Here is a 17,914-nt window from a genome sequence, read left to right as displayed (position 1 = left end):
ACCTACACAGATTTAAAGTAAATGGATGGAAAAAAATATTCCAAGCAAATGGGCAAGAGAAAAAGGCCGGGGTTGCCATGCTTGTATCAGACAAAGTAGATTTCAAAGCAAAGGCCATAAAGAGAGACCCAGAGGGGCACTTTATAATACTTAAAGGAAGAATCTATCAAGAAGACATAAACATTATAAACTTACATGCTCCCAATATAGGAGTCCCCAAGTATATAAGGAAATTGTTGGAGGACTTCAAAAAAGATATAGACAGCAACACACTGATAGTAGGGGATTTTAACACCCCACTGTCAAAAAAGGACAGAGCTTCCAAACAAAACATCAATAAGGATATTGGGAAGCTGAATGATGCATGGAATCAAATAGACTTAACTGACATATATAGAACCTTACATCCCCAAAAAGAAAAATACAAACTGTTTTCAAATGCTCATGGCAGTTTTTCACTAATATATTCACTAGTGATACATCAGATAGAGGTTTGATCTCCAAGATATATAAAGAACTCACTCAAATCCACTCCAAGAAGACAAATGATCCAATCAAAAAATGGGCAAAGGACCTGGGCAGACGCTTTTCCAAGGAGGAGATACAGAGGGCCCAGAGGCATTTGAAAGGATGCTCAGCATCACTAGCCATCAGAGAAATGCAGATCAAAACCACAATGAGATACCACCTCACACCAGTCAGAAGGGCCATCATAAACAGATCAACAAACAACAGGTGCTAGCGAGGCTGTGGAGAAAAGGGAACCCTAGTCCACTGTTGGTGGGAATGCAGACTGGTGCAGCCACAGTGGAAAGCAGTGTGGAATTTCCTCAAAAAGCTGAAAATGGAACTGCCTTTGGATCCAGTGATTCCCCTGCCAATACAAAACAATACAAAAGAACCTATGTACCCCAATGTTCATAGCAGCACAATTTACAATAGCCAAGTGTTGGAAGCAACCTAAATGCCCATCAGTAAATGATTGGATCAAAAAATTATGGTACATTTACACAATGTAATAGTATGCAGCAAAAGAAAAGAAGAACTACTAAACTTCACGACAGCATGGATGGAACTCAAGAGCATTATGCTAAGCAAAATAAGCCAGGGTGTGAAAGACAAATACTGTATGACCTTACGTATAAGTGGAACCTAACCAACAATGCAAAGATGCACGGAAAATAAGACCAGCAACACTGAAAGGAAAAGAAACCAACAGAGACAAGAGGGAAGGAGGGAGGGTGGGCGGTGAAAAGGAAGGGAAGGGGAAAGTCAAGGAACATATAGCAAGGACTCATGGACAAAACCAAAGGGGAAGAGTTGAGGGAGGGGGCAAGGGAAAGTGGTGGGGGATAGACAGAGACAAATGTATTTGAAAAAATAAATTAATTAATTTTAAAAAATAAATAAAACAAGATGATATGATAAAAAATAAAAAACAAATAAAGGATAAGGTTGATTTATATAAAAATTAAAAATGACAAGAAAAAAGGAAAAAATGTGATTTTAAAAGTTTAAGGAGCTAAAAGCAATAAACTTCTAAATACTGGCTTATTCATTATTTTTGTTCGGTGAAACACTAATTAATAAAATTTGTGCAGGAAAGGAAAGCCTTCACCTAAACTTGCAAGCCTTTTGTTTTGCTTCCCATTTTTAAAGAGAGAAAATACATTCTTTTATTACTTGAACAAAGCTGTATCTGTGGGTATTGAACCTCAAATAAATAGAAAACTTTAACACAACCCTAAACTTACAGCAAATTTTGTAATGCCTCAAATATGAATATCTGAAAACAAACAACATAAACTCCTGGGCCCACACTCAGAAATTCGAATTCAGTAGGTATTGAGTCATCAGAAATGTATCATTTCACCCCCTCCTCAGTACCTGAGTGGATTCTGATTCATGTGGTCCTCAGGTCCTTGTTGAAAAGCACCGCTCTCTGATATAAGAGTTCTTTGTTGAGGACCTTTGCCAGAGTCTGGGCACTCAAATGTCAACAAGGCAGAACCTAGTGGGGGCAGACACATAGGAAATAAGTAAGTATAATAAAGTATGACACATAGTGGAAAAGTGACACAGAGTGATATCGAACCACATGGCAAGGGGACGTAGCCTAGTCCTGAAGAACAGGAAACATAATGAAAATATAATAGGCATGCTAGTGGTGAGGGCCAAGTTTTGGCAGAATATTTGGGAATATTGATGGGCTTCTCTATGGAAAGTGGAAAGTAACTATTACTGCATAGTTTTTAAATTCCTTAACTAAGCTATCCTTGCTACATTCTGCATATTTTTCATTAACAGAAAAAAAATTAGCCTAGTATTCAGAACAACTAGGCTCTCTTTTTCAAAATTTGTTTATATTAAGTCTGGTAACCTACCACCCACTTTGAGCCTAGAACGTTACCAATAGCTGTGCCTCTACCTGTTATTTGCTGCCCCTATGCTCTCCCCTAAGCAGCCATCTTGAATTTGGGGTTCATCATTTTTTGACTTTTTTATCCTTGCTTTAAAAAAGAAAAAGGCTTTACTAATTATGCATGTATCCTTGAGAATATTTTTGATAGCCCTTTTTGTTTTGTAAAAATTGAAATGTGCTATATGAAGTCTTTTGTGACTTGATTTGTTTTTCCACTCAAGATCATGCTTCTATGATTCATTCAGTTTCTTGTGTGATGCTATAGGCAATTTATTTCCATGTCTATGGAATATTCTTTTACATAATGTCACATAATTAATATTCTATATTTTCTTAATAAATAGTTACATTCTTTTCAGTTCAAGAGTTGCAGACTGAAATGAACATTCCTGTGCGTGCCTCCCAGTGTATAGGATCACAAATTCCTCTAGGGTGTTGGTTCCCAAGTGGAAGTGATTTTTGCCTCCACAGGGACATCTGGCAAATGCCTGAAGAATTTTTTTTTTTTTGGTATCACATTAGGTTTGGGGAGCTGCTAATAGCTAGTGGGTAGAGGGCCTGGGTTGCTGCTAAGCATTCTGTAATGCACAGGACAGTCTTCATGTTAAAGAATTGTTAAGCCAAATGTCAAAGATACTGAGCCTTCAAAAACTCGCATCACAGTAAATGAAAAAAATTAAATTGCTGGATCAATGAATATAATTATATTCAGCTTTATAAGATAAAGTACTTTATTTCAGAAGTGACTGTACTGTTTTATTCTCATCTATAGTATATAAGAATTCATATTGTACCATATTCTCACAAATACCTGGTATGCTTGATTTTTGCCTTCTCTAAATGGGTATAAAATGGTATCCCATTGTGGTCTTAATTTGCATTTTCCTGATTTCTAAGAAGAGTGAGCATTCTTGTATTTTTTTAAATTGTCTATTGAAGTTCCTTTTTTGTGGAAGTACATGTTCTTGTCTATAATATTTAGTGTGAAAGCAAAGGTCATTGTTTAATTCTTGACACTATTATAGATGTCCCCAATTTTTGCACTCTTTCTTTTTTTAAGATTTTTTTAATTTACTTTTAGAGAGATGGGAAGGATGGGAGAAAGAGAGGGAAAGAAACAGCAATGTGTGAGAGATACATCGATCAGTTGCTTCTCGCATGCCACCAACCAAGGACCTGGCCCGCAACCCAGGCATGTACCCTGACTAGGAACCAAACTCGTGATTCGCAGTCAATCTACTGAGGTTCACAGGCTGGCACTCAATCCGCTGAGGCACACCAGCCAGCGCCGTTTTCCCACTCTTGAGACAAAGATCATTTTAAAGCAAGTGAGGTAGAAACTGCACACACTACTTCTCATCGTGTTTCATTGCTAAGAAATTAATCATATAGTTATGTACAGTTGCAATGATACCTGGGAATGTGGGCTTTAGCATTGCAGTGATTGAAAAAGGGGAGAACAACAAGCAGTTACTACTGCAATATTTTGTCCAGTTTGTGATATATTTTAATGAACTTAAATTCTTAACTTTAATGTAGTTAAATTTAAGAATTTGGTATTTTTTTCTCATGATCAGCATATTTTGTATCAAGTTTACTGTACTCCTAGGGTGTTCTATAAATGTTCATATATGTTTATACATATGCACATATATACAAATATTTAGTCTTAACTTTAAGATTTAGGTATTTACTGCATCTGTAGTTAATATTTGTATATGATATGAAAATGGAATCTGCTTTCATTTTTTTCTATGTGGGTTATCAGTTGTACTACAATTTATCACCTTCTCCATCTTTTCCTGAGTGCTCCACAACATCGTCTTTATCAGATCCAGATAGTCCTAGTTTTGCATGATTTTTGTAGGCACAATTTCCATTACAATTATTTAGTTAAATAACATGAATCCCCTGACAACATGGTTCACATGTCAGGTAACATGATCTATTAACTGTTGTTGCATAGAGTAAAAACTTCTCTATTAGTTCTTCAGTCCACAAATCTCTACATAAATAACAGATGCGCATTCTGAGCAGCAGCAAATCACTTTGCTTCTTTCAAAGTCTGTTGGTATGTGTTACTGCCCATGCACAAGTTCATGCACAGACAGCAAAGCATGTCATTGTATGGACTCCTTGTCTCCTGGTGATAAACTCATGTGACATTTTACAACAAATGCATACTTAAAGATGAAAGCATGACAAAGAAATAAAAAGTGACAATTCTGGAAGTGAAGTTCAAATCAAACGAAAGTGGAATGACAGACGAAAAATGTGACAGTGGGAATGTTGACACTGCCACATTTGAGAGACTTCAGATAAGCAGCAGAGAAACTTTGTGAAGGGAACTTGTGGCCATAAATGAGATAAGTGGTTGTGACAGAAAGGATGAACATGTCACAGAGGAAGTGATGTTGGTAAAAACTTTACATAAAATACACTCTCAGAGGTATTGTATGACATTAAAAGCACAGAGGATAAAAATGTTGAAAGCTGATTGAAATTAAGAAAGTGGTTTCACAATTTAGCATAGAAAAGATACTTGTTCTTTAAGTTATAAAGAAGGCAAGACAAAGAAGGCAAGCACCATTCAAAATAGTCTTGATAGACTTTTATTTACAAAGAAACATACCTTTTAATTCTCAATGGTTCTGTCTTAAATTAGTGTACTAAATATTAGTACTAATATTGTTATTTTCTTATACATTTTTAACTAGCACTAAGAAAATTTTTGATGTTTCGGCAAAAATGTTTCACAAAGAACAATCATAGTTTTCCCCATTGGTTATTAAGATTGTTTGGCAGGTTTCAGCATGCAGTCCTTTATGTGGTTCTGTACTACTGTACAAAGCAGGGGACAGCCTGTGCCACATTTGTGTAACTACACAGGTCAATTCTGAATCCTTTTTTGTGTTACTTCAGTCAATTTATCTGTGCCGTGCCAATTCTGTACTGTTGCCATTAGTATGCATTTATAATACATTTGGATAACTGTCAGGATGATTCACCTACCTTACTCTAATCAGGAGTCCCTCTGATATTTTTGGGCTTTACTCATCCACGTTACATTTTATCATCTGCTCATCAATTTTCTGACAAAACTCTGTGGTTAATTTGATGTAATTATAGTGAAGCTTTAGATTAGTTTGAGAGAAACTGATATCTCTGGAAGTTCATACTTGCAAATATGAGCTAGCTTTCTGTTTATCTTCTTTACTACCATTCCTTAAATTTAAATATTTTTTCTATGAATTACACTACATCTATTTTTAGATTGAACAATACATTCTTAAGTTTTTATAGCAATGCAATACTGTAATATTCATTGAATTATGTTTCCTAACTGTTCTTTTCTGGTCAACAGAAATGTAATTGATTTTTATATATTTATTACAGTACATATCTAAAATTTGTTCACCTCTTTTAAGTCTACTATTTTCTGAAATTTCTTTTGGTTTTTAATTTAAAAAGTCACATTATATGTGACTAATGATAGTTCTGTTTTCTCTTTTTCAGTACATTACTTTTCATTCTCTTCTTTCCTTTCTTTTATTTCTTTATTTAATTACATTGACCAGTGGTAACTTCTAAATTTTCACCATTGAGAATAATGATTGATTGTGACTTTATATTATTGTTTAAATATATCAGTTTTCTATAAATAATGTATGGAAACACTTTCATGTGAATTTACTTTTTTCTTTATTCTTTCCTTTTAAATCCTTTTCTTTCCGGAATTTAATAGCTTGTGTCCCTAATAGTGAATCTTGTTTTTTCCTCTGCTTCTACTACTATGAGTAATTAGGTTGTCACTTATGCTTTCAGTTTTCTACTGGTATAATTTGGATGTAAATATTTTTGTTTTCAAATTACCTGACAAGTGTACTTAAAGAACATTTGGAAAGTCTATGAAAAAAATCACAGTACTAGGATGTTTTATGCTGGAGAGTCAAAGTGGGTCTCCTCTGTCAATTTACACAGGTAATGGGTGGTTCCTTGAGAGTATTGTTGTTAAATCTGAAGAGGAAGATCGTGATCAAAAGGTGCTGTTTCCATGCAACAGGTGTGTGATAACTTAATACCTCATTATGCAAAATTATGCTCCCTTTTGTCCAGTTCATTCCAGCTGTGTCATCAGCATGCCTCCTGCCATTCATTGCTGCATCATTCCCTCCTTTCAAACCAGAATTGAAGGCCTTCTCTCCTCAGGAAGCTATTCTGTATCAGCACTAATAACTTTCTCTTTATTTGTAATATTTAATATTTTTTGCTCCTGCAATAGTGTGCTAAAATGGAAAGAAAACTAAATTAGGACTTAGAAAACAGTTTCTTGATTCTGTTTCTCAATTGTGGGTACCCCACTCAATTTCTTTGAGGTTCAATTTCCTCATATGTAAGTAAAATGGGAATAATATCCATTTTTCTTAGTTCATTTGAATTAAAATCAAACAAAGTGATGTGTATGAACTGTAAACTATAAGCATTATTCTAACATAGTGTAGACATAAATGAGGAAAATCAAGTTTCAAGGGCAGCTCTGTAATTCACTGGCCATTTATGATTGAATCACTTAAAACCTCTGATCTTTAGTTTTCAAAATTTTATGAGAATAATTAAATCAGATGATCTTCCTTTATAGAGCTGTTATAAATTGAATATCAAATACATATTAAAATAAAATGCACAATATATAGAAATTATAAAACTAATTTTCCCAATTATGAAATAATCTATAGAATACATTGATTCATTCATTCAGTCAAGTAGTAATTGAACACCTACCCCATCAAAAAGTGGAGTAGTCAAGGAGATCCAGCAATAAGGCAGTCAGTCCCTGCCTGCACAGACTCAGTGAACACTCACTGAAAAACAGACATTAATGTTTACGGGCTATGATAGAGACCTATGTGAGGGCTCAGGTGCCAAGGTGACTATCTGTGTGACTGCAAGTTCCTTGATTCTAAAGAACTCATGAATTACATTTATTCCTTTGTCCATCCATTTATTCATGCAGAAACATCACATGCGTCCAAGGTGTCAGGCGCTATACCAAGTCCTGCATATAGAGATAAAAAGGGAAGTGCCCTTGTCTTCAAGGAACTCCCACGTGGTGTTAAGGGGGAAAGGATGTGATATTAAATGAAGCTGAGAGCTTGTGTGCGCTGGGGTTAGCAGGTGTTTGGCATCACTGTCTGGTCACGTGTTGTACACTCTTTCAGATGCATAGAGAAGCACATTGGTAGACTGAGTGGATTTCACTTACAATAATTTTGATTCTTGGAAATATCCATTCTTTTGAAACTTAATAAGTAGTTGCGAATAAGTGTGAACAAAATGAGTAACGTTTCTCTGATCAGCTCTTTGTTTTGTTAATACACAACCATTTAAAATGTATGGGTGTCATGGTATTTATTGCCATTTTATAACAGTCAAGCTCTGAGAAGAGTTTATATCTTTATTTCTTTGCAGGAAATATTTTTATTTATTAATAGGGAGTGAAAAGAGCAAAGATTAAAGTTTTTCAGAACTGGATTTGAATTACAAAACCTCCATTGACTAGTTCTAGGAGCCTCAGTTTATTCCTTTGTAAAATGGAAATAATGACATCTATTTTGCAGGGTTGTCTGAGGATTTTACACAATGTCCATAAAGTACTTGCAAACATGCCTTACAATTACAAGAAGCTCCATGATGATAAATGTTATTATAATAGAAGCAATTTTAAAGAAATGTTTAGATACAATGTCATACACACAAATGAAGTAGCAAAATTCCCTTTTTTTTCTAGGCCATATTTCAAATATTTAGAACTCTCCAAAATATTGACCAACTTTTATTTTTAAAAACCTAGGTCTGCACAACACCATCCAGCATAGTACCCACTAGCTACATATGGCTAACAAATTTAAATTAATTAACATCAAATCAAATAAAAAATTCAGGTCCTGGGTTGAACTAGCTACACTTTAAGTACTCAATAACCACAGATGGTTAGTGGTGACTATATTGGCCAGCACATATATGACATTTGGTTGTATATTACATCTAGATATTTGGTATCATATGAAGCTATGTTTAATATTATATGACAAAGTTTTATTGTTCTGATTATTATAATTATGGGAAAACATAAGGAGTAAATAAAAGATTAGTATTTTTATAAATGTGTCACATTTAAAAAATCAAGAAGCATCCAGAGCAGAGGATAATAGTCATATTTCTTCAGAGCTAAAATTAATTTAACTGGCAATGCAAGAGAGTAAAAAGCAAGATGAAGGTAACACTTCTCTAGGGCCTGCCAACATTTTAGAATAATTACAAACCTTGGAATTTGGATATTTAAGGGACAAAATGATACAAATTAAAATATTTAAATGTCTTGCTATATTATACTACATCATATTAAACACTACACCTAATAATGATTATTCACTGAATTATAACAATATTAATAGAGTCTCCTTTGTTCATTATCTCTCAGGGCCTAGGGTTACATAGTAATAAAAGAGGAAAATTTTCTTGCTCCCATTGCTGGTGGAAGAAACCATAGATAGCACTTAGTCTCATGCTTCATTTGAGAGGTGAGGAAACTGACACCAAAAGAGATTAGATGACATGCGCAAACCATAAATGAGACAGCCATGGAGCAGGGTCTCTTGGTCCGATGGCATTCTGGGGAATTTTAATTTAGTGTCTATCAACTTGTTATTTCCATTCTATGACAATAATTTTGTGAATTATCCTCTAAGGAAGAAATATCTGCACAAATTACTGAGTTTGCTATGAAACTGACTTGTCAGAAAATTCTACTGAGATTATGGAGAATTTAGAAGGCACAGTTTTACTAGTTTCCCCAGCATAACTTATCAGCCATTTAAAATCAAGTCCCCTTCTAATTTATGACAAGAGGTCTCTGAAAAAGAAATTGTTTATGACTTTACTGTGGAATTTAAAAAAACAACTGAGAGGGTTCTATTATGTTGTGGGATCTTCTAAGATTTACACACCTGTCTTCTGTATGGCTGAGGAGATTTTAGAGGAATGTCCCAAGCTGGCACTGTTTGCACTCTTACCATGGAATGGGCTCCATGGTGAAGCCTTATCTTCATATCTGAACTCATTTGATTCTCACCGCAGACCTCTAAGATGGGTTCTGTGATACTTCTATTTCATATATGAAGAAACTGAGGCACACATAGCTTAAGTTCCTTACCTTGGTATGCTTTATATATTCAGGATTCATATCAAGGGGGTTCTAACTCTAGAACTATGCTGTCCTACTAGCCATATATCTCTTGGACTCTTGAATAGACCTATTCCAAATTGAGATGTGTTGCAGGTGTAAGGTACATACCAGATTTCCAAAATATAGAATAAAAAAATGCTGTTGTCTTGGTTCGTTCACGCTGCTATAATAAAATACCATAGACTAGGTAGCTTATAAACAGAAATATTTCCCACTGTTCAAGATGCTGGGAGTCTACAAGTAAGGTGCCACAGTAGTTGGTTGTCTTTTGGTGGTGGCCCTTGTCCGAGTTGCAGACTGACAACATCTCACTATGTCCTCCTCCATGGCAGAAGGGACAAAAGATCTCTCTGGAATCTTTTTTTAAATAAAGGCACTAATTCTATTCATGAAGGCTCTATTTTCATGACTTAAGCACCTTTCAATGGATTTCAACATATGGATTTGGGGAGAAAGGGCCACAAATATTAAGACCATTGCAGTAATATATCTCAGGAATAGTCATTTTTTAATTTATTAAAATAAAAATATTTAAGTTAACCTTTTCCCCATTTACTTTTTTTATATATGTGCTTTGTGTAATAGTTCTCTGGAAGATTGCTATTCTAGAGTTTTTCTTGGCAACCAAATATACCTACCAGTCACGTGAAAGGAGAGAAATAGACTTTCACTAAAGAAAGTCCAAATGATAAATTTTTACTAATTCCAAGATACATTAGAATATTTTTAATGTTGTAATAAGATGTTTCTAAAAACACTGACATTTTAGGATGAATCGATGTAGCTTGAGCATAGGAAAAAAGTTTGCTGAAGTTGCATTCTTAACAATCATTTGATATAGCTTGAAATCTTAACTGATCTTCAAATTCCTGAGCTCCTCCCTAAAGGGCCCTTTAAATCTTTTCTATATTTTATTTTTTGTTTAAAATAATGTTTCTTCTTTAAATAATCTCTCATATTGTCTTCACTCTTTCCTTGGCAGATGGCTAGATGAGTACCAAGACGACGGCAAGACCGAACGGGAACTGCTTGCAGAAAGTAGCCATAGTTCATTAGAAGAGACTAGATCTATGGCCTTGTGAAAGGCCCCACTTGGGACTGATGCTATATTTTGGCTTCAAAAAAGTATTGATCTGATTGTGACAGTGTGTTTGCCCTACCCTTGTACTGGAGCAAACCCTTGTGGAGGGTCACTCTGTGCTAGACACCATTATTGCATTGAAGAACTTCAAAAGTTGGGAGAAGCACCAGACAACAACTGATCAAGACCAGCCTGTCTGGAGTGCATATATTGTTTCTTCATATTTGTTCTCCTCCTCCTCCTCCTCTTTTTTCTTCTTTTCCTCCTTCTCCTCCTCTTTCTCTTCTTCCTTTTCTACCTTTTTTTTCCCTCCTCCTCTCCCTCCATGTTCTCTTCCTTCTTCTTCCTTCTTTAAGAGATTCTGACACCTAATAAGTGTACTGACATGTTTAGGCATCCTTAGTTGAGAGTAAGTGAAGAGGTACATAATATTTGATTATGGTAAAATACTTTTATACAACAAAGTTTAATTTTAAAGTGGAAGTCTCATTTTAGATAAGGATACGTCTCATTTAGTATTGGTGGTAATATCACAAAGAAAAGATAAATAGAAAACAATCAATTTGATTCAATTGCATTCCTACTACACTTCATGCTGGTACTCATCAACTCGGTCTTTTGGGAGCTGGGCACTGAAGTGGCAGTGGACAGCAGCAGAGGGAACATGGATTGAGACAGATGTCTTCTATCCATTACACATTTTCTTCAATTAGCCTCAAATGCTTGTCAACTTGGTGCCACAGGTGGCCTCTTCCAATCCTTTAAATTGGATAAAATTAGATAAAACCCACTTGCCAGCCTGGGAGAATGCATGTGTGTCTTTGAATCTTGATCCAGCCACTGTGAGGCATTTAACCCAACAGTTTGACTTTGGATGCTGTATGCACACACAGGGTGACTCTTTACACATGTACTGCCTTCTTCCACATGTTTTAGGTAACCTATGAAATCACATAGATGGTCCCAAATAGTCAAATTTTGCACACCACCTTTGTAGTTTTTGTTATATACAGGTACCACCTATACCATTATATACGTAAGTTTTTTTTTCTTTAATTATCTTTAAATCAGGTTATTTATGTGTGGAAGAATTTTAACCTTATTCCAAGCCATATTCATAATATCCAATAAATCACTGATTTATTACGTCATTACTTTCTTCCTGAAACACATTAAAATGAGTTTAACATCTAAGAAAAAATTTTAGGTTTCATCTACCTAAAATTACCGCACAAATGTCCAGTGGGCCTGACACATACTGATGAGTAAATAATATTTCAATAAATAGAAGCTGTTGCTATGATGGTTTACATTTTACCCAATTCATCACTAAGACCTAGTTCAGTTCTTAGAAGTAGTACAGTTTATATCTGAGTTTGAAAATATGTCAAGAATAAAGCTTCAAAAATCTGAAATTAAAAAGTTTTCTAAAGTGACCAACAGACCACATCAAGGCTAAGAGTAATTGATAAATCACATAAGGCTGTGCGAAAAGCTTGGGGAACCACCTCCAGACTGTGATTACGCTTATTGCATGGTGCCTGGCACAGAGCAGATACTGAATAAACATACCCACTGATTCAGCAGAAGCTCCTTAAGCATCATCTCTGTGTCAGACACAGAGTCTGGTGTGGGGGATAATGGGGCAAATAGCACAGTTATTTTCCTGCCTTTAGAGGGGCTTCTGTCCTAGTGGGGACTCAGTAACACAAATGAACACAAATCAGAACCACTTGCTACTAAACTGCAAGCCTTTTGGAGGTAGAGATCATTTTAGGCTCCTCCTTGGGTATTTAGTTCTTGGCACACTGTCTGACTCATAATAAGTGTTCCATGTCTATTAAATGCATGAATCATCCTGCCTTATAAAATAATACATCTCTTACATGGTTAGAATATTAAATCATACATGGTTCAGCTCATATTTGTATGGTATAAGTACTCACAAATAATTAAACTCAATGTTTCTATTTTTATAAACTTTACTATAACACTACATTTCAATTCTGAACATAGTCCTGCTCTTGTCCCCCCACCACAAAGATCGAAGTTGGATGTTTCCAGTTTCTATCCAGAAGCATATTTATAATCCTTCTCCTGAAAGGAGAGGTGGCGTCAATACTGACTTTATCCATTTTCTGTTGATTCTTATTTATTTTGTTATCATAACACTTATTTTCTTAGACAAAGGTCAGATTATGCGACTATCTCAGTCTAAACCTTTTATATAAAGTCTATACTCTGAAAACTAGGGAAAAAAGACTCAGAAGCCATATATATTTCTGGGTTTTCTGAGAAGGTAAAAATAAAATATGATTAACAGAGTACAGAATTCAAAAAGACAAGTAAATTTGGGTGAAAAGAAGTGCCTTTTTCTGATGGAAAGAACAACATAAATTTCTAATGCCACATATATCCCTTGGAAATTCTGGGGAATGGTAGACAAGCGCAAAAACACGGCTAAAACAGAATGTGGGTCATTTCATGGAGCACGACAGCCCTCACAATTCTGGTGTCTTCTTGTGTGTGTATCTTGAATAAGGTCAAAAGGGAGTAAAATTTCTATCTGATGGAATAAATTTTTTATTTATCCAGCAAATTATAGTATCAGCGCAGTGATGATAGAGACGACCTTCATATTCTAATATGCTGTCATATAAACCCCTCAAGCAGACCTAGGTAAATATTTAAATGATGCTAATTGTTACATCAAAGCCTGATGCAGCTCTTTTGTAGCTGTAGGTAATACAGTATCTTGGAGAGCAAAGTTGTTTTGGTTTTGTTTTTTTTTATTTTATTTATTTATTTTTGAGTGAGAGGGGAGGGGAGGGAGAAAGAAAGGGAAACATTGATGTGAGAAACTTTGGTTGCCTCCCATATGTGTCTAGACTGGGGACCAAACCTGCAATCCTCTCATATGCCCTGACTGGGAATTGAACCAACAACCTTTTGCTTTGTTCAATGACACCTAATCAAATGAGCCATATTGGTCAGGACCTAAATTAATTGTTCTTTAATAGGCAGAAAAGCACTCCAGAAAGCCCACTAGAGTTATGTTTATCCTACAGCTATCAGAATTGATAGTACTTTAGAATAATTACATTTTAAGTTACTTTTAAAGGCAAAGAAACACTGCAAAATAGACCCTCCTTCATGCTGATTTTTTTTAAATAAAAGTTTGTTTTAATTCTTTTGGGTAGTGGAAGGGAGTATACTAAGCGAAAACCCTCAGGATCAGAAATAATCTTGATTCTCTACCACAGCTTCCTTGGGCTGTTTCTATGCTTCTGTGACAGCAACTGGAGAGTTCCAATTAAACTAAGTTTATAAATATACAAAAACATGATTATAAGGTGAACATTAATATTTGCAGACTTAGCCATATCAATTGATTAAAACATTGCAAAGACGTCATTCTCTAGTTCTTATCCATATTTGTTTGCTTGGAAGGTCCTTCCCTCCTTGCCTAGAAAACTCCTGTTCATTTTGCAAGACCGAGCTTGAAGTTCTTAGCATCAGTCCCAGTTAGGTCACCTCATCTTCTTTGTTTCCCTATCATCTGTCCTTCCTCTCTAATTGTAATAATCATTTCTATAGTGGGCATGTGTCTTAGTCTACAAATTCAGAAGTAGACAAATATTACTCTTTTTATTTTCTTAATGTCTGCCTCCAAGTTTTCAGCGCACACACTGGTGGAAAATTCCCTCTCAACAATAGCAGTGGCATGTTCTCCTTCCCAAGGAGGAACAGAATCCTTCAGGCTTATCCTCTCTTTGGAAAGGGAAGAGAATGCTGCTCTTCTCCAGGCTATCATTGCCCCTGCTGAAATATGCCTTCTCTCTGCTTCCAAGCCACTCATGAACTGCTGGAATTTTTAGCAAAGTGGAAAAGCAAAGTGTGTTGTGTCCCTTCTTTCTAGGTTGCTGTTCAGCCTGGTCCTGGGAAGTTTACACCTCCTAGATGTCTCTTTTTACATGAAAGTTTCAACTCTTATAGGGATACCACTCCTCTGGAGCCCAAGGACTGTTTTCTGGTAAAGAAAAACCTCGTCTCTTTACCTCGTGGCTTCTCAAAAACCTTCTTCCTCTCTCCTCCTACATTAGCACAACCAACATAAGCTCTTTTGTACATTTTGGCTTTCATAAAAGACAGGACTTTGTTCCCAATATGCATGATGACAGTAGAGAAAAGAATCTGTCCCCTCTGTTCTTATGCAAATTCACAAAGAGAATGAAATGTATAACCTCCAATTTCAGGGAAAGCATGAGGCAATGAAAGTCTGAAGACTCCATATACCTATGGTCTGCTAAAAGCACTTGCAACAGAAGGGTCAAGCAGGGGCTGATCTTAGAAAGTGCTAACAGCAATTGACTTCCAAAGGGTGCATAACCCACTAGAAAGTACAAATGCTATACTTGTTATTTATCTTAGCTGAAGCAGGCACCTATATGGAGCATAGCAGATAAAGGTGAGGGCTGAGATCAGGCAGAAGCTATGCAGAAGAAGGCTGAATAGGTAATGTCTTTTTGTTAAGCCTCAAAGCATCCTCACAGTTTGCCAAGGACAATGAACAGTGCATGATAAAATCAAAACTAAGCCCTAAATAAAAGTAAAGTCACTAATAAGTCTCAGCAAAAATAATATGTAGTAGACATAGAGCTACAGAGCCTTTGGATACTGGAAATGTCAACATAGATTACATAAACATCTATAATACTATATTTAGAAATAAGCTACAGATTTGAAAATGTCTTCTCCAGTGAAAAATTAAAAATTAATCTAGCATATTAAATTAAAAACAACCAAATAGAACTTGTAGAAATTTTAAAATACAAAACTTAAATCTAGGTGTGTGGGTTTAATAAATCAGGCTCAATTAAAAAGAGAATTTGCTAACTGGAGTACAGGTCAGAAGGAATTTTCTAGGATGTTTCAGAGAAAAAGAAATAGATAATATATATGAATGACAGGTTAAGAGAGTTTGAGAACTAATTGCAAGTTCTAATATGCTTAAACAAATTTCTAGAGAGAACCCAAAGAATGGTAGAGAAGCAATATTTGAAAAGATTGTGGTTGAGAATTTTCCAGATAACTCGATTTCCAGGAGACCAATAAATCTTAAACAGGATACTTTAAAAAAAATCTACATCTTTGAACCAATAGAGTAAAAACTGTCTAATACCAAAAACATACAGAATATTTAAGAAGCAGTCTGAGAAAAAAGCTAGTACCTTCAAAAAAGAACAAAATTTAATCTTGCAGATGGTGTCTCAGGGGCTACAAAGCAAACCAGAGAATAAAGTCGATATCTTTAGAATGCTGAAAAAATTGTAATGATGATCCAGAATTCTGCAGCCAGGGAAATTTTATTTTAAGAATAAGGCCAAATGAAAACATTTCAAATACAAAACACACACACACACAAATTCTGAGAGTCCTCCACTAGTTCTCACTAAAGCAAAGTCTACAGCAGGAACTTCAGACAGAAGGAAAATGATAGCAGATGGAAGAACTGAGATGCACAAAAGAATGACGACAGAAAGTAGCAAATATGTAGGCAAATCTAAAATAACACTGACTGTCATATAGAATAATATTGGGTTAAAAATAAAATGAGATTGAATAAAAATAGGAAGCAACAGATAACATGTAAGTCTCTGAGTTGGGAAGGAAAGTGGGGCACTGTATTATAAAGCTCTTGTGTTAGCTAGAAGGACAGTAAAGGTACTCAAGTTACATGAGTTTAAGTTTTTAATGTAACTCTGAAGAAACAAAAAACAGAATAAAATATCCAAACAAGTGTGAGTAACATTAAAAAGATTAATCCACCAGGAAGATACTATAATTTTAAAATAATATGTCACTAATAATATAGTCTCAAATTAAATGAAGCAAAAATAAACATAAGCACAGGTAAAATTAGGCAGCTATATAATAACAGGAGATTTTAAAATATACGTCTTTTGGTAATTAAAAGAATTAAGTTGAAAAAAATTAAGGCTCTAGAAGATTTCAACAAGACGATTAACAAAGGATCTAATAGTTAAGTATACACTGCATCCAGCAAATGCCAACACCACACTCTTTTCAGGTATACATAAAACATAAATATCAGGCATATGTTAGGCCAAACTATAGCAATAAAACTGAATGAACTACAGATACATCAATAGCATGGATGAATTTCATAAATATAATATGCAAAGAAGCACAAATATAAAAATGTAATGCCAATTATGTAATTTTCAAAACAAACAAAACATTATATGTTGAACTGTTTTTTTGAAAGTCTGGAAATGATGCCCTGGTAGGGTGGCTTAATGGTTGGAGTGTCATTTCATACACCAAAAGTTTGCAGATTCGATTCCAGGTCAGGGCAAATATCTAGGTTGTGGACTCTGTGCTCCAGTGGGGCGAGTACAAGAGGCAACTGATCGATGTTTCTCTCTCACATTGGTGTTTCTCTCTCTCTGTCTAAAATCAGTAAACATATCTTCAGGTGAGAATTAAAAAAAAAATAAGTCTGGAGATGATTACCAAAAAAGTTAGGACAAGAGTGAACTCTGAGAGCAGAGGCTCAGTTCAGAAGGAGCTTCCAAGGAACAGGCAGTGTTTTTTATGGCCTTTTCAATATGCTTACATGAATGTTGATTTTATAATTACTCTTTATACCATCATATTTTTGTGATAAAAGTTACTATGTTAATCATTTTTAGGTGAAGAATTCAGAAGCATTAAATATATTCACAGTGTTGTGCAGCTGACATCACTATCCATTTTTAGAACTTTTCCAACATCTTCCCAAACAAACATGAAATAACGTCTCCCCAGTCCTCCTTCCTTCCAGCTCTTGGTGACATCTAATCTACTTTCTGTGGCAGGTCAGAGATGTGAGTGGGGAGGATGGAGGATGAGGTAGAAATAAGTTGGTTTATTTTAAATAAAATTTGATTGTTTATCACCTATTTTAAAAAAATGGGTAGTTTAATTAATGATTTAAAATAAATGGAGAGACTCTTAACAACTAACATGCATAAGGGATAGGTTGTTGGGGAACCTCAATCTTTCTCCCTACCAAAATTGTGGGCAGAGATGAACCTACCTTACTTAAAAGGCAAAAAGGGAGAAGGGGCCAACAAAAGGAATCAGGAATTAATAGCTCGGA

General features: G+C 35.2%; 1 protein-coding gene across 1 annotated transcript in view; it reads left to right on the top strand.

Annotated features, from left to right (window-relative positions):
- The window catches only part of RP1 (RP1 axonemal microtubule associated), a 348,078-nt gene extending 337,328 nt beyond the window's left edge, over positions 1-10,750 (top strand). The window contains 2 exon segments of the mRNA XM_054580711.1: positions 6,404-6,485; positions 10,651-10,750. Coding sequence (XP_054436686.1) covers positions 6,404-6,485; positions 10,651-10,750 — 182 coding nt within the window.
- Positions 10,751-17,914: the final 7,164 nt, after the last annotated feature.

Source organism: Pteronotus mesoamericanus, unplaced genomic scaffold (assembly GCF_021234165.1).
Source record: "Pteronotus mesoamericanus isolate MK-2021 breed Mesoamerican mustached bat unplaced genomic scaffold, CSHL_Meso_final contig_601, whole genome shotgun sequence".
Lineage (NCBI taxonomy): Eukaryota > Metazoa > Chordata > Mammalia > Chiroptera > Mormoopidae > Pteronotus > Pteronotus mesoamericanus.
Note: the sequence above shows the minus strand (reverse complement) of the source record. Positions and strands in the feature narration are given on the sequence as shown.